The following is a 19,363-nucleotide window of genomic DNA, read 5'->3' as shown; positions in this document are numbered from 1 at the left end:
AACTTAGCTAGATGAAAAGGAAACATAAGAAAAACAGCTCAATATAGAGAGGTTGTTAGTCGAGTGACGTGGAATACGTTTTGGTCCGTGCGTGGCTTGAGATCTCTGAGGATACGAAGAATGGTAATTTTTTAAATTTTCGGCTTAGGGAGCAAAAACAAAAGGGATACAAAACCTGAAATCCTTGTGAAAGACATCTCCCATATAATGGGGGTGCTCGAGCACTCTACGAAAAAATACAAGCCATTATCTTAGCAAAATATAACGAAGATCAAATTTAGTATTATCGTGTTGTAGTTCTATCCATTCTCACATTTTTAATTATCTTCCATTTAATTTCGTTGTCTTATGAGTGTTGCGGACTTCCATTGAGATGCAATGGAGATAAGTTGATTATAAGGTATGATTCAGTCTATTTGCCTTGTGGCTGCCTAACCAAGTAGCTAACAACCCCAATGGTTAATGCAAGCAATCTAGCTAATCTGAACCTCAAAACTCAAAAGCCACGAGGGCCTAAACCTGAACAGGCTAAACGAATGGGCCGGTATCAATCTATATACTGTATAATAAATAAAGGTTCTTAATGTCACATGGCATCATACAAGATAGCTTCTAATAAAATTTTCCCACCTCTCTCTCTTATTAAATACATTTATTTTTTTATTAATAGTTTTATATTTAACTTTTTTTTTCTTTCTTAATCAATTTTTTTCTCTTTTTAATAATTACTTTTTAATAATTACTTTTTAATACAAACATAGATATATTATTTAGTTTTATATAAATATGTTGTATTAGTTATTAATATTAAATTTTTATAAGTAACAAATTTTCACGTTGATTTAGATAATATATTTAATTTCAATAAAGAAATTTTAACTTTATATTTGTTTTGCAATGAAGATTAATAAAAGCTAAAGTCAATCACTATAGATGGTTTGATTTGTTTTTGAGACAAAATGTTTTAACGCATGGTCAGTTATGTGTTTCATTATCTAAAGTTGAAATAAAAAACAAAACGAAACTACGAATTTTGATATGTAGGTTAAAATTACAAATATTGTATACAAAAAAGTATTTAAAGATTTATGAATTTTCAACAGCTTTGTATTTCCATATTGTGTAATTTATTCTACTATATATTATCTTTGTATCATTTGAACATATTTACATTTTGTTATTATCTAAACAAATTTATTTATTTTAACTCGTGTTCTACATGGGTCTTAATGCCATATGCTATTACACATGAGTGACCCTTACAAAATTTTTCCATTTCTCTCATGTTAAATATATATTTCTTTTTCTTATTAATAGTTTTATTTTTATTCTTTTTTCTGTTCAATCTATTATTATTGAGTGAACTGCGGTTTTCGTCCATATTGTTTGTCGAAATCTACGGTTTTAGTTAAATAATTTCCCCTCATCTCTCTCATATTAACTATGTTAATCCTTACAAAATTTTCCCTCATCTCTCTCATATTAACTACATTTCTCTTTTTAATATTCCATTTTCAATTTTTAATAATTCCATTCAACTTTAAAAGAATTAATACCATCATATATATGTTAATTTGTTTAATATGAAATGTATTGCATTAGTTATTAATACTAGATTTTTATAAGTAACCAATACGAAACGGGTGGGTTTCTATAACCGATTAAGTATCAAACATTGTTCATGTCAAAACAGTTTAAGGTTAGAATGAGTTTTGATTCACGAGTTGGTTTAAAAAAGTTGTCATTTACAACTAAGTTTTAATATAGAAAATAACAAAGACATAATTTATGATTTATGAATTTTCTAACAACTTTTTATTTTCAAATCACGTAATGTGTAATTTTTTTTATTGTATAATATATCTTTACATATATGATGCATTTCTTTTTGTATTTCACATCATGTTATTATATAAAAAAATTACTTATTCTAACCCGTGTGCTATACGGGTAACTAACCTAATTTCTTTATAAAGTTGGGTTGGGTAGATAAGTTAACAAACAAACAAACTGTTTTCTTCTTTTGAACAACCAATAAATTAAGCCCAGCTATCCGGGGTAATCCAATAGCAAAAAGCGATCGATATGCCTGCAATAGCAAACAACACCGGGTAGCCAAGCCCATCATCTTCTAATTTGAAGAAAACCCACCCGCCAGATGAAAGTCCATTGCGGTAAAATATGTTTAGGATTGGATTCGAACTTGAGACCTTGCAGCCTCCAACTTAAATCTTCAATTCCCCTCAAATGTCAATTGAGCTAAAGTTCATTACCAAAAATTAGTTCTAAATTTTAAAATTCAAATTGCTTCTAAATTAATACTAGTAATAAATAATATTTTATGAATTTATAAACGATCATAGACAAGCGAACATTCAAGAACGTAAATGAATGAACGAGACATATGTACATATTTAATAGATCACTATGTTAACCAGTAACGTCTGGGTAGCATTATGTAAATCTGGGTTATGATATATGACCCCTCAATTATAAAACCGAGTGACTTAAAAACCCCTCTATTTTAAAGCCCTAATTACGACATTGTCAATATAATCACAATTCCTCCCATCACATACACATACTATGTTAGTTTGTCTGTTGAACTAAATAAACAAAACATTTTGTTTATGTTCGTTTGTTTATTAATCAAAACGGGCTTTCGTGGAACCGTTGTATAAGGCTCCGGATCTCCGAAAGATGAACCGCATATCAAGGACAGTAGTGTGAGCTTTTTGGACCCTATTGTAGGAGAATTGTAGGTAATTATGATTGATTTCTGTATCAAATTACAATTCCAAACTAATATGGAGCTAACCAAAAAGTTGACACATTTTATTTGAAGCAACTCAATAGGAAAGAAAATCCAATTAAAAACAAACACAATCCCTTTCTTGCCATGAAAATTGCAACAATCAACTTTACATATAGTATAGTGAAATTTGCAAAACAGGAAGATATCCTTGAAGCAACATCAATGCTTACAAAGGTGAAAACTGACTCAAGAAACACATTGCAACTAACATAAATTTACAAACTTGTGGCAGGGTTTTAGTGTAAAGAAAATGGATTAGTTTTCGATACGCAAGTACAAGCATATCAAAGCAGACCGAGGTTGAACCTGTTGCAGCGGGTAGACCAAATAATGTTAAATAATTATTTAACATTGCCTACCTCGACGGCAAGTTAATACACCAGCACCTGAGGTAAGACTGTCCACCACAGAAGACGGTTGCGCACTTAAGCTTGAAGCCTTTGCATAACTAGCCGCTTCCCCTGCACCCGACTGGTTGAAGTATGCGCCATTCAACATTAAGTCTCCATCTGATCTCCAATTCCAATCCGACATTCCCTCTGATATTACTCTCTTTGTCACCTGTTTTACATCGGTTAAGTTTAAGTAAACGTGCCCTATGTTGTTGTCTATTTACACTTTTATAAAGAAAAAAAAAGTTTTTTATGTTTCACAACCTCTTTGGCATTGGGGTTATCCGGAGCAACGAATCTGTTTCCTTGACTGTTGATCGTGGGGTTCGCACTACCGCCAATCGCATACATTTCCCAGTGCATATAGTCGTTATTCACAACATGAAAATACCCATGTCTACATCTGTAGATAATTGTGTCAAGCAGGTTTGATAACAAGTCATATTTGAGTTCTATTAAAAGTAAGTCATTCTAAGCATACCTCAAATATATTTTCTTTTCTAACAAATCTTGAACACATAATTTAGTTTTTTAATAACTTAGCATATTTTACTTTAAAAAAAAGTACACACTTTAGTTTTTTTAATATTATTTCGGCATTCTTATACAATTTTATTAAAAATTGAGTTCTTTATTTTTTGCCTCGTAAATATAAAAGAAATATTCTAAGAATTCAATTTTTAATAACAAAACACTGAAAAAAAAAAAAACTAAGCATAAGTGTGTATTTAGTTTTTTTTTCCTTATGTTAACTTTTACAATTTATCTATAAAAATAAAATTATGTGGAAAATAAATTATTAAAAAAGAATAAGAATAAATGTTTTTGAAATTTGCTACTGCAACAACCTACCCAACAACCGGACTATTAGATACCTCAACAAACCACAAACCACCTACAAACACTTTCCATAATACCACCTAAACCTTAGAAAAAACAACATACAACCCAAATCAAACACCTATAATCTAATACTATAGTGGTATGGTGGTGTTTGCTTCTTAAAAAAAATCAGGTATTCGGTTCAAATCTTTACAAGTGTAAGGTATGATTTTAGGTTGAATTTTTTTTTTTTGTTAAAAATATAAACCCAAACCAACCCATCTAGTTTACCTTGGCATTCTTTGAACAAGACCTTCTCCAAAATGGTTGTACGCAACCGTCACTTGCATAACCTTGTCGCGGACATACGTATCGCTATGTCCCAATAATATCACCTACAAACACGAAACAAAATTATTCAAATTTTTTTTATGTAACTTCACTTCATAAAAAATATTAATTTTTTTTAAATGAAGTTATTACCTCATTGTGGTTAGTGAAATAGTTATTAGATATTGTAATAGCAGTTGAACCAATAACAGCATCAATCAAACCATCACTACAATTAGCCAAAGAATTATGATCAATCCAAACATGACTCGCCCCAAACAGCGAAATCCCGTCGCCATCCGCCATCGTTCGCCACCCGAAATGATACGGGGAGCTTCGAACCAACGCGTTACCAGTCGGTACGCAGTCATGTATGTGCAAACCATGTATAATAATATTCGTAACGTATTGGATCGTTATACCCGCTCCATACGCGATATGAACATCAACACCGCGCGCATCGATTGTTTTGAAGCTGTTCATGATCAGTTCTTGCTTTAATGTGATGGTCATATTTGTTTTAAAGACGATCCATAACGGTTCGTCTTGGATGACTGCGTGTCGCAGGGTTCCTGACTGCGGGGTTACAGCGTCATCGTCGGCCGGGCTGGTTACAATATAGTACTTGCCGTCCCGGCCGCCGATGGCGTTGTAACCGAACCCGATCGCGCAGTCTGCTAGGCGCTTGCGGTTGCGTTGCCAGTTGTCCTCGCAGCGCCAGCAGTCGTCGATCGGGTTCCCGGTCCCACATGAAAGGAACCCCAGGTTTCTTCTCTCAGTGGTGTCATTTATGCTCCTGTAAACATTACAATAAATAAAATTTAAAATCAATTTATTCATTAGCGGCGCAGCTTGTTGCCCACTTACATTCTAAACATTCTGTTTAGATGTGATTACTACTTTTAATACAATATTTATTTAGTAGAATGATAATTTGTAATGATTTAATAAGAATTTTGTGTAGGATTTTATTTTATTTACCGCGAAACCGCAATGCTGGAAGCTGCATTGGCAAGAATTATGAAAGAACAGAGTGTAATAAAGTGGAGGATAATTGACATGCTTGTTCTAATTCAGAACAAATATACAGTCACACACTTAATATATATATGTGTGTGAGTATGTGTATGTAGATAGGGTTAATTAACTAAGTGTCAAAGATGGTGCTTAACAGAGGAGTGGAGTTATATAAATATGGAGAACTGGAGGAGAAGAAGTGAGTATGAGTTTGGTTAATTTCCTCTAACCATGGTTAGGTTTCTAAGGCTGTTGGGTTGGTTTTAGGTAAAGTTTTAATTTTAGTTATTAAACTTCTATCTCAAATTTGTAACTTTATTGTTTTAATGGACTACAATTCATATTTCACTATCACCATATAATGCCATTAGATCACATGACCAGGTTACTTAAGTAGGTAAGTAATTAGAATTTTATTCATATGAAATTCTTGGATTAATTTGTTGTGAGGGTTAAAATGACTTTTCATGGCATATATACTTAATCTAAAAGCATCTTTAAAGCCGATGATATTACCGATTAAGTTACACATTTCGGTAACCACGTTGATCTCCTTCTAAGTCGTACATATGACTTTTATCGAATATGGCTTTCCGCAAAAATCTATATGTTTTCATGAGATTGAGTATGTAATTTTGTTTACTCACTTTAATATGTTCTCTCCTTATCCTGCTAGGACCGGAAATCATGTATTTTACATATCCATAGTAGGGCAAGTAAAATCTCTCTTGTTTTCCTTAACAACAAACTTACCATCTCTTAAATAAATAATAATCCTATAAATTACCTACACGTGCAGCTTGCATAATTTAAATCTTCCACCTTTAACACTAAGGGAATGCATCTTACCGTAACACCATAACCTTTGGGGACGAGTAGGACATGTAATCAATAAAGGATAACCAATGGTTCACAATTGTTTCTAACGAAATGACATTACTATTTGTCTATTTAAGATGTTAATGAATCCATGGTTTAATTTCATAATTGTAATCATAAAAGCATTTTTAAAAAGGTATATATATCAAGGGAAAGGATCTTAAGAGTATTTTTAAATTTAGAATTTTGAGAACCATTTTGTTAAATTACTCAACATTTTGATATTTTTTGTTCGGCATTGTGTTATCTTTTACTATCAATTGTGTCTTTATGACATTTTTAAATTTAGAATACTATATAAGATAACTTAACCCATAGGTATATATCTACAATATTTATTTAAAACAGATCCAATAAATAATTAAGATACATAGTATATCTAATAGAACACATATATAGAGTAGATTATATAGAGTTGTTCTTTTCTAGATATTGTTAGCTAGAAAACTTGTTTAGTTTAAAAATATTTATCAAATAAGTACAGTTTTATTTATTTATTTATTTATTTATTTTTTACTTTAACTAACATGATATTAGAAAATTTTCTTTTACAATCAATCTATTATTTTATATTTTTGACTTATTATTAAATGAATACACGTGATTATTTCTTTTAACCAGTCAATTAGCTTTTCTTTTATACCATTCTAAAGGATATGTCGGTTAAAATAAATAAATAATGCATTTACTGAGGTATGGCTAGAAGATGATGCTTGCAAATATTAGTGTGTTAAATTTAAATGTCAACCCATCTATTACCCATTTAACAACTTTATTTCACTAGAATTAAAAAAAATGTCAAAGTATGAAGGTTAGGCTATGCGCTATGGACTTATGAATTATTCTTAATTATTCTGGATCATTCGTCGTATCAGCGTCACCTCAGTTTTTCTTTAATAATTCAACCTCTTCACTCAACCCATGTTATACTTTATTTTCAATGATTCCATTTATTTATATTGTTTATATACAAAAAATAAAGAAATGAAAAAAACATGAAAAAAAGGGAAAAGAAATGATTGGTTAGTGATGTGCATGAGAATGGGGAGCGCGGTGTTCCAATGACCTCACGCGAGCCACATCAACATCAGTAGTGAGTCACATTGACCCATACCACATTTGTTGGCCTTTGGTAAATAAAAAGTAAATTGGCCTTTGGTAATTTTCAGTTAAAGTTTTGAGAAATAAGCCCATGGTTGGGTCTGAGAAGGCTTGCTACTCAGCAAGAGTGCAAGACAGTAGGTCAATAGCTATTGTAGAGATTATTAAGGCTTGTTACTCAAGTTAGTTGTTTGTATTTTATTGTTTTCTTGTTTAGTATTCTTTGTGTAGAAGTAATGAGATGGTTAAGATTCTCGGTTTCATCAAGATACTAGCATTAGTTCGGTACGCACGACTGTTTTGTGGGAGCCGATTAAAGGTCTTCTACCGTAAGCTTCAAACTTTTCTTAAGAAGGTCTCGTCTACTCAGAAACAGAGGAGAAATGAGAAATTGGTCACATCCATGACAATGCAAAACAGTTGGGGTTTTGGCATAAATTCTGGGTTGTATCGCTACTGTTTTGGAGAACGACAACCAAACAGGTCGAGTTGGATGTTTCAGCTTGGCAAGCTGGTTTTACCAATATGATGGCTTTTCAGTTTGAACCGATTTTTCAAAATCATCAGGTTGTGTTGAAATGACGCATGATAATAGTTCATATAAGAACTACATATTATAAAAATTAAAGAAATATAAACAATAAATGTTAAGACAATTCTGTTTCACACTGTTCAAAGTACCAAACCGGATGACACAGCTAAACCACCAAGCCAAACCGTTTAGATCTCAAACCGGATGACACAGCTAAACCACCAAGCCAAACCGTTTAGATCTCAAACCGAATGACTTGCTTTAGCGCAGTATAAGCCGTTTGGTTGGTTTATGAAACCCAATATTTCTCTCTCATCTAAGAAGCTTAAATACACTTGCAAGTCACAATATATAATTTCAATTATTAAGGGGTACAGAGAAAGCAAACAACTGTGAAGAAGAGAGCGAAAAAAAAGGAAAAACAGAGTCAAGTTTAATTGTTCCAAAACCGAGATTTCCTAATATGTATATATCAAAAATTCCATAAAAGTACAAGCTATACACACATAGCGTCTGCAAATAGAAGAAAACTTTAATATATCCAGCCTAAAAGAACAAATAAGAATTCCAATGAAAAAGAAACAAAGAACAGTTTTCGGATCAATGGATGTTGTTTCACTTGCCACAGTTGAAACCACCGCATGCTGATATAACTATAATGAGAATCAAGGCGATTATGATCCCAAGAACTATCAGCTTTATCTTCATGTTTTGCAACCACATCTTCCTTCTCATCTGAGTGCCTTGAGTCCTAAAATCTTGCGCCTGCAACATAACATCACGTTAAACATTTTGAAATCATATAAACGGTGAGTAAAGAAAACATATTAGTCAAATAAAATTGGCTTGAATTCACTGACCTGAGAGCGTAGGTTCTCTGTTTTATCAACCAGAATCTCAATCTTCTCTCCACGGTCAAGAACCTATGGTACATAATCAAATAAAAAATTATACACTACCAATAATATAACTTAATTTCCTTCATTATATGCTATATGCTAAGTGTTGTAAAAACACGAGGATTTTACAAGCTTACCTTCTCAATGTTTTCCATCATTACCCCTTTGACTTCTGAAACTTGAGCTTTGACCTTTGAAAGCTTACTGATTTCTTCTGGATGGTCAACACAATACTGCATCTGTTCCTTCAGCTTGGGTCTGCAAAAATAATAATAATAAAAAAAGGTTTGTTTGATTGCATGAAACTTCAGGAACTTAAACTCAATAGTTAATACGTGTGATGACATAAAAATATGGACAGTGAGAATACCCAAATTCTTTGTTCAGACTATTGGCGGTAGCTGTTGCAGCTTTCCCACCGCCATATTTCTTGGTAAAGTCATCTTTAATGCGTTCGAGAAAAGCGATTGGCACCTGCCTGCCGATGGATTCAACCGCAACAACACAGTATGCTTCACAAATAGAGAAGATAATTGTTAGTCAACATGTGATGGAAAATCAAGTGAGTTCATGCCTCAAGTGTATATTCATATAATAATATTAGCCAAATATATATATTAATCCAGGCATTTGAGACTGTTTTCCCTATGCTTGATGAATAAGATTTTTATAAGATTCTATTTTCCACCATTTTTGTATTTTTGTATACTTGATTACTTGGTTTAACATGGTTATACTATTGTAATAAAAACTCGCTTTCTGTAGATGAGGATCAGATTTCCAACAAAACTTAGGACCATGGATTCAAACTACAAACTAATGTATTTAGCAATAACATATATAACAGATTTCTAAATGATGAACCAATAGTGACAGGTATATTATAACATGATTGGTGCATCAAGGATATGACAGTAAGAACAAAGCATCAAGGTAATGTGTTTAAGTTACAATAACTGGTTTAGCAACGTGTTGAGAAACAAAACTCTAAAAAATTATGGCAAATTCAGAAAGTTAATGAAAATACAAGCTACAAAAAGATAACCTGCAGTAAGTAAATACCAGAAAAATACAAAACCTCAGAAACTGTAACATTTATGTGTCAACGTGTAACCTAGCATAGGCAAATGCAAACAGATTGAAGCAAAACATGCATACTTTAACAGTTCAAAAGAACTTTATACCCAAAAACAAAAAACACAACCTCAACAACTAATCACTGCAGTGAAATAAGACATGTAACTTTACATTAAAAACTAGCTACCGAATTCTACTTGATTCATCAGATCCAAACCACAACAAAAGTAACTGCAACACCACGCATCTTAGATTCACATTCAAACAACAATACAGCATTACAACAAACACATACGCATTAACTTCACAACAAGAAGCATATCAAACAAGCAGTACCTCATACTCCACAACAGCAATGAGCACATTTTACCGAATACCGGTACCGTACCAAACCAGTAAACCGAACACAATCAGTACCGGTACTGTATTCGCTTTTTCATGTTTTCAGTATCAGTACCATTCAATTTCAGTATTTTCATTAATACCATCGGCATCAGTACGGTACCGAATAACCGATCTCATCCCTACTCTACTAACCTAATCACAACTAGCATTGATGTAGACAGTTCACTTAACCTAATAACCTACAATTAAAACAACCGCATCTCGAATCGCATCAATCAATATATAACATAACAAAATATAAACAATTAAATCAGCTATAACCATAGTTATCAAATGCGCCAGGCACACTTAAGGCGCATAGGCCTCGCCTGACGCCTAGGTGCGAGGCGCAAAATAAGTGAGGGACTAAGACAAAAAAACGAACTTAAATAAAAAATATAAATATATTATGTATTAGAAAAATAGGGGAAAGTTAACGTACAAATGAAATTAACGTGCTAAACGTGAGAATCAAGTAGAGTAATTATGTAATTACATCATAGAGAAATTATGTAATTATTCTATGATGTAACTACATAATTACTCTACTTGTATATATAATTACTCTACTTGATTCTCACGTTTAGCACGTTAATTTCATTTGTATTTGATCCAAACCGTAGAAAAATAATACTATTCATATATAATAAACAAAGGCTATTAGTACCAAAAGCTCTAAAAGAGTCGAGATTCAAATGTGATTCCAAAACTTGAATAACAAATTGTTCAAAGTAAAGTACCAAAATGTTCAAAACATAAAAACCAAAAGGTCAAAAAAGTAATAAACAGTAAATGTTCAAATGGCTATTGTTCTTGATCCGTCATCAATGCCAGTAGAGGTGTTGTCACCTTCAAGAAGCGAGGGCCTAGGAACTAGAAGCGCAGACACTGGGCCTGGCCTGGAAAATGGGCCTAGACGCAAGAACTTTTAATAACTATGGCTATAACGCTTCATAATCAATTATACGCAACGAAACTTTAAATTAAAAACTCACGAGCTCACCAACATTATGTTGACGTATTTTAGTATGTACTTTTCAGGTAACTTAGCCATTAGGGAAGGGAATGAGGTTACGCCTTAGTCGCCTTAGTGAACCGTAGAAGCCATGGTTTTCAAGAATAAAGTAATGTAGTCATGGAAGACTACTTGATAAATAAAGATGTAATCGTTAGATGACATCCTAGACTAATTAATGGTGCTATGCATCTAAGACAATTTATGGGTCATGGTTGATCCGTTTGCTGTAGTTGTATCTTTGAATTTCCAAACTCTTAGCATGTTATGAATTTTCTTTTAAGTTTATTTATTTTCCACTGCTCATGGTTGATACCAGTCGGTCACGACTAGCCCCCCCCCCCCCCCCCCCGGGTCGGGTGTGACAGTTTAAAACACAACATACGTCTACATGGCGTGGCTATAATCAGAGGTGGATTCGAGGCAAGGCTAGGATGTGCTTGTGCCCACTGTTCGGCCCAAAGTTTTGAGTGTTAATAATGTTATATAGGGTTGAGTTATAATAAGAAGATTAGTTTTCCTAAGAATGATAGGAAATAATTTTGTCCATTCATTTGAGAATTGAATGGTTGAGATTAGATTAGAGAGATCATCAAGTGTAAAACAAGGGTAACGTCATAATAGGAATAACACATTTGTTGACTTTCTCTCTCCATATGTCAAATTCCCCCATCATTTTAAAACGTCCATAAACTTTTTTATACGAAATTTTTTTTTCAACACAAGTTCACCATAAAAACGAGTGTTTTTTTATCTTTTATATGAGTATCATATTGCTTTATAAAAATAAAAAAAAATTCGTGGGTTTTTACAAGGTGTGTTTTATCATAATTGTGTTATAGAATTGTGTTTTATTTTTTCATAGTGTTTTTTGCATTGTGTTTTTTACATTGTGTTATTTAATTGTGTTTTTTCTATTGTGTTTTTTACATTGTGTCTTTTTCATAGTGTTTTATTTTCCGGCGAAATTTCCGAAGACTTTTCCGGCAAGGCGGTGGCGGTGGACGGTGATAGTTGTAAGAGATGAGTGAAAATTTAAGTAGGTTTTAGTTAAGTGAGTTTTTGAAATTAAATTAAGTGGGTTTCAATAGTAAGGTAGTAGACTAAAATACTCTCTTCTTAACCTTCTTAGGAAAACCAAACTTCTTATTTGATCCTTTCTCATGTCATATATAGCTTAAAGCAAGTTTGTCAACAGTTAAGCCTAAGTGCCCAAGTATTAATTGAAAAGCCCAATCCTCTGGCCTAATTTGCTTTTAGACGTCTAAAGGGCTGAAGCCTCGATTGAAACCCTAATGAAATATGGAAAATGATTTAGAGTTGAACTAGTAAGTATAAGGACAACATATTCTAGCTCTATAGCAATGCTTGAAAATGTGATTTGTTATGAATTAATCGCAAAGAGATAAAATGTTTTGGGTGAGCATACATAGGACCCATCATTTTTTTATGAATTAACGACAACTCATCGTCTCCGTCAACGGTACAAGAGACAACTCAGCGGTCACGTCACCAAAACAAATTAAGTTTTCCGTTAACATTGCACCCATGCGTAGTTGGGATTATTTTTTGTCATTTCCATAAGTGTGACTTAAATTTGCCAATCGAGCATGGTTTGGATTATATTAAGCCAATTTGCCTTAAAAAATTAACTTTTATTTTTGTTAGCAACTAAACAACCATACCATCATTTTTACTTCATCATCTCCATCTTTTTACTTCTTCATCTCTTCATATTTTTACAAAAATAAAACATGAATCCATGGGATCCAAGCAACCCAATTTTCCAAACCCTCTACAAAGCCACCCGAACAACCCGATCTGTCAAAACCAACAACAAAACCTCTATAATGCCAACCTTTCCAAAACTTTTTAAAAGCCATCTGACACCCGATATGGTTACCAAAACATATTCACACAATAAATGTTCCCAGGAACACAATCAACACATGTCCGGTCCAAGCAACATAACTTAGCTAGATGAAAAGGAAACATAAGAAAAACAGCTCAATATAGAGAGGTTGTTAGTCGAGTGACGTGGAATACGTTTTGGTCCGTGCGTGGCTTGAGATCTCTGAGGATACGAAGAATGGTAATTTTTTAAATTTTCGGCTTAGGGAGCAAAAACAAAAGGGATACAAAACCTGAAATCCTTGTGAAAGACATCTCCCATATAATGGGGGTGCTCGAGCACTCTACGAAAAAATACAAGCCATTATCTTAGCAAAATATAACGAAGATCAAATTTAGTATTATCGTGTTGTAGTTCTATCCATTCTCACATTTTTAATTATCTTCCATTTAATTTCGTTGTCTTATGAGTGTTGCGGACTTCCATTGAGATGCAATGGAGATAAGTTGATTATAAGGTATGATTCAGTCTATTTGCCTTGTGGCTGCCTAACCAAGTAGCTAACAACCCCAATGGTTAATGCAAGCAATCTAGCTAATCTGAACCTCAAAACTCAAAAGCCACGAGGGCCTAAACCTGAACAGGCTAAACGAATGGGCCGGTATCAATCTATATACTGTATAATAAATAAAGGTTCTTAATGTCACATGGCATCATACAAGATAGCTTCTAATAAAATTTTCCCACCTCTCTCTCTTATTAAATACATTTATTTTTTTATTAATAGTTTTATATTTAACTTTTTTTTTCTTTCTTAATCAATTTTTTTCTCTTTTTAATAATTACTTTTTAATAATTACTTTTTAATACAAACATAGATATATTATTTAGTTTTATATAAATATGTTGTATTAGTTATTAATATTAAATTTTTATAAGTAACAAATTTTCACGTTGATTTAGATAATATATTTAATTTCAATAAAGAAATTTTAACTTTATATTTGTTTTGCAATGAAGATTAATAAAAGCTAAAGTCAATCACTATAGATGGTTTGATTTGTTTTTGAGACAAAATGTTTTAACGCATGGTCAGTTATGTGTTTCATTATCTAAAGTTGAAATAAAAAACAAAACGAAACTACGAATTTTGATATGTAGGTTAAAATTACAAATATTGTATACAAAAAAGTATTTAAAGATTTATGAATTTTCAACAGCTTTGTATTTCCATATTGTGTAATTTATTCTACTATATATTATCTTTGTATCATTTGAACATATTTACATTTTGTTATTATCTAAACAAATTTATTTATTTTAACTCGTGTTCTACATGGGTCTTAATGCCATATGCTATTACACATGAGTGACCCTTACAAAATTTTTCCATTTCTCTCATGTTAAATATATATTTCTTTTTCTTATTAATAGTTTTATTTTTATTCTTTTTTCTGTTCAATCTATTATTATTGAGTGAACTGCGGTTTTCGTCCATATTGTTTGTCGAAATCTACGGTTTTAGTTAAATAATTTCCCCTCATCTCTCTCATATTAACTATGTTAATCCTTACAAAATTTTCCCTCATCTCTCTCATATTAACTACATTTCTCTTTTTAATATTCCATTTTCAATTTTTAATAATTCCATTCAACTTTAAAAGAATTAATACCATCATATATATGTTAATTTGTTTAATATGAAATGTATTGCATTAGTTATTAATACTAGATTTTTATAAGTAACCAATACGAAACGGGTGGGTTTCTATAACCGATTAAGTATCAAACATTGTTCATGTCAAAACAGTTTAAGGTTAGAATGAGTTTTGATTCACGAGTTGGTTTAAAAAAGTTGTCATTTACAACTAAGTTTTAATATAGAAAATAACAAAGACATAATTTATGATTTATGAATTTTCTAACAACTTTTTATTTTCAAATCACGTAATGTGTAATTTTTTTTATTGTATAATATATCTTTACATATATGATGCATTTCTTTTTGTATTTCACATCATGTTATTATATAAAAAAATTACTTATTCTAACCCGTGTGCTATACGGGTAACTAACCTAATTTCTTTATAAAGTTGGGTTGGGTAGATAAGTTAACAAACAAACAAACTGTTTTCTTCTTTTGAACAACCAATAAATTAAGCCCAGCTATCCGGGGTAATCCAATAGCAAAAAGCGATCGATATGCCTGCAATAGCAAACAACACCGGGTAGCCAAGCCCATCATCTTCTAATTTGAAGAAAACCCACCCGCCAGATGAAAGTCCATTGCGGTAAAATATGTTTAGGATTGGATTCGAACTTGAGACCTTGCAGCCTCCAACTTAAATCTTCAATTCCCCTCAAATGTCAATTGAGCTAAAGTTCATTACCAAAAATTAGTTCTAAATTTTAAAATTCAAATTGCTTCTAAATTAATACTAGTAATAAATAATATTTTATGAATTTATAAACGATCATAGACAAGCGAACATTCAAGAACGTAAATGAATGAACGAGACATATGTACATATTTAATAGATCACTATGTTAACCAGTAACGTCTGGGTAGCATTATGTAAATCTGGGTTATGATATATGACCCCTCAATTATAAAACCGAGTGACTTAAAAACCCCTCTATTTTAAAGCCCTAATTACGACATTGTCAATATAATCACAATTCCTCCCATCACATACACATACTATGTTAGTTTGTCTGTTGAACTAAATAAACAAAACATTTTGTTTATGTTCGTTTGTTTATTAATCAAAACGGGCTTTCGTGGAACCGTTGTATAAGGCTCCGGATCTCCGAAAGATGAACCGCATATCAAGGACAGTAGTGTGAGCTTTTTGGACCCTATTGTAGGAGAATTGTAGGTAATTATGATTGATTTCTGTATCAAATTACAATTCCAAACTAATATGGAGCTAACCAAAAAGTTGACACATTTTATTTGAAGCAACTCAATAGGAAAGAGAATCCAATTAAAAACAAACACAATCCCTTTCTTGCCATGAAAATTGCAACAATCAACTTTACATATAGTATAGTGAAATTTGCAAAACAGGAAGATATCCTTGAAGCAACATCAATGCTTACAAAGGTGAAAACTGACTCAAGAAACACATTGCAACTAACATAAATTTACAAACTTGTGGCAGGGTTTTAGTGTAAAGAAAATGGATTAGTTTTCGATACGCAAGTACAAGCATATCAAAGCAGACCGAGGTTGAACCTGTTGCAGCGGGTAGACCAAATAATGTTAAATAATTATTTAACATTGCCTACCTCGACGGCAAGTTAATACACCAGCACCTGAGGTAAGACTGTCCACCACAGAAGACGGTTGCGCACTTAAGCTTGAAGCCTTTGCATAACTAGCCGCTTCCCCTGCACCCGACTGGTTGAAGTATGCGCCATTCAACATTAAGTCTCCATCTGATCTCCAATTCCAATCCGACATTCCCTCTGATATTACTCTCTTTGTCACCTGTTTTACATCGGTTAAGTTTAAGTAAACGTGCCCTATGTTGTTGTCTATTTACACTTTTATAAAGAAAAAAAAAGTTTTTTATGTTTCACAACCTCTTTGGCATTGGGGTTATCCGGAGCAACGAATCTGTTTCCTTGACTGTTGATCGTGGGGTTCGCACTACCGCCAATCGCATACATTTCCCAGTGCATATAGTCGTTATTCACAACATGAAAATACCCATGTCTACATCTGTAGATAATTGTGTCAAGCAGGTTTGATAACAAGTCATATTTGAGTTCTATTAAAAGTAAGTCATTCTAAGCATACCTCAAATATATTTTCTTTTCTAACAAATCTTGAACACATAATTTAGTTTTTTAATAACTTAGCATATTTTACTTTAAAAAAAAGTACACACTTTAGTTTTTTTAATATTATTTCGGCATTCTTATACAATTTTATTAAAAATTGAGTTCTTTATTTTTTGCCTCGTAAATATAAAAGAAATATTCTAAGAATTCAATTTTTAATAACAAAACACTGAAAAAAAAAAAACTAAGCATAAGTGTGTATTTAGTTTTTTTTTCCTTATGTTAACTTTTACAATTTATCTATAAAAATAAAATTATGTGGAAAATAAATTATTAAAAAAGAATAAGAATAAATGTTTTTGAAATTTGCTACTGCAACAACCTACCCAACAACCGGACTATTAGATACCTCAACAAACCACAAACCACCTACAAACACTTTCCATAATACCACCTAAACCTTAGAAAAAACAACATACAACCCAAATCAAACACCTATAATCTAATACTATAGTGGTATGGTGGTGTTTGCTTCTTAAAAAAAATCAGGTATTCGGTTCAAATCTTTACAAGTGTAAGGTATGATTTTAGGTTGAATTTTTTTTTTTTGTTAAAAATATAAACCCAAACCAACCCATCTAGTTTACCTTGGCATTCTTTGAACAAGACCTTCTCCAAAATGGTTGTACGCAACCGTCACTTGCATAACCTTGTCGCGGACATACGTATCGCTATGTCCCAATAATATCACCTACAAACACGAAACAAAATTATTCAAATTTTTTTTATGTAACTTCACTTCATAAAAAATATTAATTTTTTTTAAATGAAGTTATTACCTCATTGTGGTTAGTGAAATAGTTATTAGATATTGTAATAGCAGTTGAACCAATAACAGCATCAATCAAACCATCACTACAATTAGCCAAAGAATTATGATCAATCCAAACATGACTCGCCCCAAACAGCGAAATCCCGTCGCCATCCGCCATCGTTCGCCACCCGAAATGATACGGGGAGCTTCGAACCAACGCGTTACCAGTCGGTACGCAGTCATGTATGTGCAAACCATGTATAATAATATTCGTAACGTATTGGATCGTTATACCCGCTCCATACGCGATATGAACATCAACACCGCGCGCATCGATTGTTTTGAAGCTGTTCATGATCAGTTCTTGCTTTAATGTGATGGTCATATTTGTTTTAAAGACGATCCATAACGGTTCGTCTTGGATGACTGCGTGTCGCAGGGTTCCTGACTGCGGGGTTACAGCGTCATCGTCGGCCGGGCTGGTTACAATATAGTACTTGCCGTCCCGGCCGCCGATGGCGTTGTAACCGAACCCGATCGCGCAGTCTGCTAGGCGCTTGCGGTTGCGTTGCCAGTTGTCCTCGCAGCGCCAGCAGTCGTCGATCGGGTTCCCGGTCCCACATGAAAGGAACCCCAGGTTTCTTCTCTCAGTGGTGTCATTTATGCTCCTGTAAACATTACAATAAATAAAATTTAAAATCAATTTATTCATTAGCGGCGCAGCTTGTTGCCCACTTACATTCTAAACATTCTGTTTAGATGTGATTACTACTTTTAATACAATATTTATTTAGTAGAATGATAATTTGTAATGATTTAATAAGAATTTTGTGTAGGATTTTATTTTATTTACCGCGAAACCGCAATGCTGGAAGCTGCATTGGCAAGAATTATGAAAGAACAGAGTGTAATAAAGTGGAGGATAATTGACATGCTTGTTCTAATTCAGAACAAATATACAGTCACACACTTAATATATATATGTGTGTGAGTATGTGTATGTAGATAGGGTTAATTAACTAAGTGTCAAAGATGGTGCTTAACAGAGGAGTGGAGTTATATAAATATGGAGAACTGGAGGAGAAGAAGTGAGTATGAGTTTGGTTAATTTCCTCTAACCATGGTTAGGTTTCTAAGGCTGTTGGGTTGGTTTTAGGTAAAGTTTTAATTTTAGTTATTAAACTTCTATCTCAAATTTGTAACTTTATTGTTTTAATGGACTACAATTCATATTTCACTATCACCATATAATGCCATTAGATCACATGACCAGGTTACTTAAGTAGGTAAGTAATTAGAATTTTATTCATATGAAATTCTTGGATTAATTTGTTGTGAGGGTTAAAATGACTTTTCATGGCATATATACTTAATCTAAAAGCATCTTTAAAGCCGATGATATTACCGATTAAGTTACACATTTCGGTAACCACGTTGATCTCCTTCTAAGTCGTACATATGACTTTTATCGAATATGGCTTTCCGCAAAAATCTATATGTTTTCATGAGATTGAGTATGTAATTTTGTTTACTCACTTTAATATGTTCTCTCCTTATCCTGCTAGGACCGGAAATCATGTATTTTACATATCCATAGTAGGGCAAGTAAAATCTCTCTTGTTTTCCTTAACAACAAACTTACCAT

The 19,363-nt window shown here is 32.6% G+C and overlaps 3 protein-coding genes across 3 annotated transcripts; all 3 read right to left on the bottom strand.

Annotated features, from left to right (window-relative positions):
* Positions 1-2,935: 2,935 nt before the first annotated feature.
* LOC143604685 (putative pectate lyase 15) lies at positions 2,936-5,504 on the bottom strand. The gene is made up of 5 exons (XM_077081087.1): positions 5,341-5,504; positions 4,513-5,155; positions 4,321-4,424; positions 3,472-3,610; positions 2,936-3,376 (listed from the first exon to the last, which is right to left on the bottom strand). The coding sequence occupies exons 1-5, from the start codon at positions 5,418-5,420 to the stop codon at positions 3,161-3,163; spliced, it is 1,182 nt and encodes a 393-aa protein (XP_076937202.1). The 5' UTR covers positions 5,421-5,504; the 3' UTR covers positions 2,936-3,160.
* Positions 5,505-8,408: 2,904 nt separating this feature from the next.
* On the bottom strand, positions 8,409-9,414 carry LOC143604687 (vesicle-associated membrane protein 722-like). The gene is made up of 4 exons (XM_077081088.1): positions 9,158-9,414; positions 8,925-9,045; positions 8,749-8,811; positions 8,409-8,653 (listed from the first exon to the last, which is right to left on the bottom strand). The coding sequence occupies exons 2-4, from the start codon at positions 9,024-9,026 to the stop codon at positions 8,504-8,506; spliced, it is 315 nt and encodes a 104-aa protein (XP_076937203.1). The 5' UTR covers positions 9,027-9,045; positions 9,158-9,414; the 3' UTR covers positions 8,409-8,503.
* A 6,753-nt stretch (positions 9,415-16,167) lies between these two features.
* LOC143604690 (putative pectate lyase 15) lies at positions 16,168-18,735 on the bottom strand. Its single transcript, XM_077081091.1, has 5 exons — positions 18,572-18,735; positions 17,744-18,386; positions 17,552-17,655; positions 16,704-16,842; positions 16,168-16,608 (listed from the first exon to the last, which is right to left on the bottom strand). The coding sequence occupies exons 1-5, from the start codon at positions 18,649-18,651 to the stop codon at positions 16,393-16,395; spliced, it is 1,182 nt and encodes a 393-aa protein (XP_076937206.1). The 5' UTR covers positions 18,652-18,735; the 3' UTR covers positions 16,168-16,392.
* Positions 18,736-19,363: the final 628 nt, after the last annotated feature.

Source organism: Bidens hawaiensis, unplaced genomic scaffold (assembly GCF_021521415.1).
Source record: "Bidens hawaiensis isolate Kalapana, Puna unplaced genomic scaffold, B.hawaiensis_p1.1 tig00066199_1, whole genome shotgun sequence".
In the NCBI taxonomy this organism is placed as follows: Eukaryota; Viridiplantae; Streptophyta; class Magnoliopsida; order Asterales; family Asteraceae; genus Bidens; species Bidens hawaiensis.
This window is presented reverse-complemented; position numbering and strand designations above follow the sequence as displayed.

Bases quoted from the DNA above. Each gene is read 5' to 3' on its own strand.
- LOC143604690 (XM_077081091.1), bottom strand. From the start codon at position 18,651: ATGTCAATTATCCTCCACTTTATTACACTCTGTTCTTTCATAATTCTT. The intron at 17,656-17,743 runs GTAATAACTTCA...TCGTGTTTGTAG, and splicing joins ATTTCACTAACCACAATGAG to GTGATATTATTGGGACATAG. The intron at 16,609-16,703 runs GTTGTGAAACAT...GATGTAAAACAG, and splicing joins ATAACCCCAATGCCAAAGAG to GTGACAAAGAGAGTAATATC.
- LOC143604685 (XM_077081087.1), bottom strand. From the start codon at position 5,420: ATGTCAATTATCCTCCACTTTATTACACTCTGTTCTTTCATAATTCTT. The intron at 5,156-5,340 runs GTAAATAAAATA...TAATGTTTACAG, and splicing joins TCCAGCATTGCGGTTTCGCG to GAGCATAAATGACACCACTG. The intron at 4,425-4,512 runs GTAATAACTTCA...TCGTGTTTGTAG, and splicing joins ATTTCACTAACCACAATGAG to GTGATATTATTGGGACATAG.
- LOC143604687 (XM_077081088.1), bottom strand. From the start codon at position 9,026: ATGCAGTATTGTGTTGACCATCCAGAAGAAATCAGTAAGCTTTCAAAG. The intron at 8,812-8,924 runs GTAAGCTTGTAA...TATGTACCATAG, and splicing joins TGATGGAAAACATTGAGAAG to GTTCTTGACCGTGGAGAGAA. The intron at 8,654-8,748 runs GTCAGTGAATTC...GTTATGTTGCAG, and splicing joins CAGAGAACCTACGCTCTCAG to GCGCAAGATTTTAGGACTCA.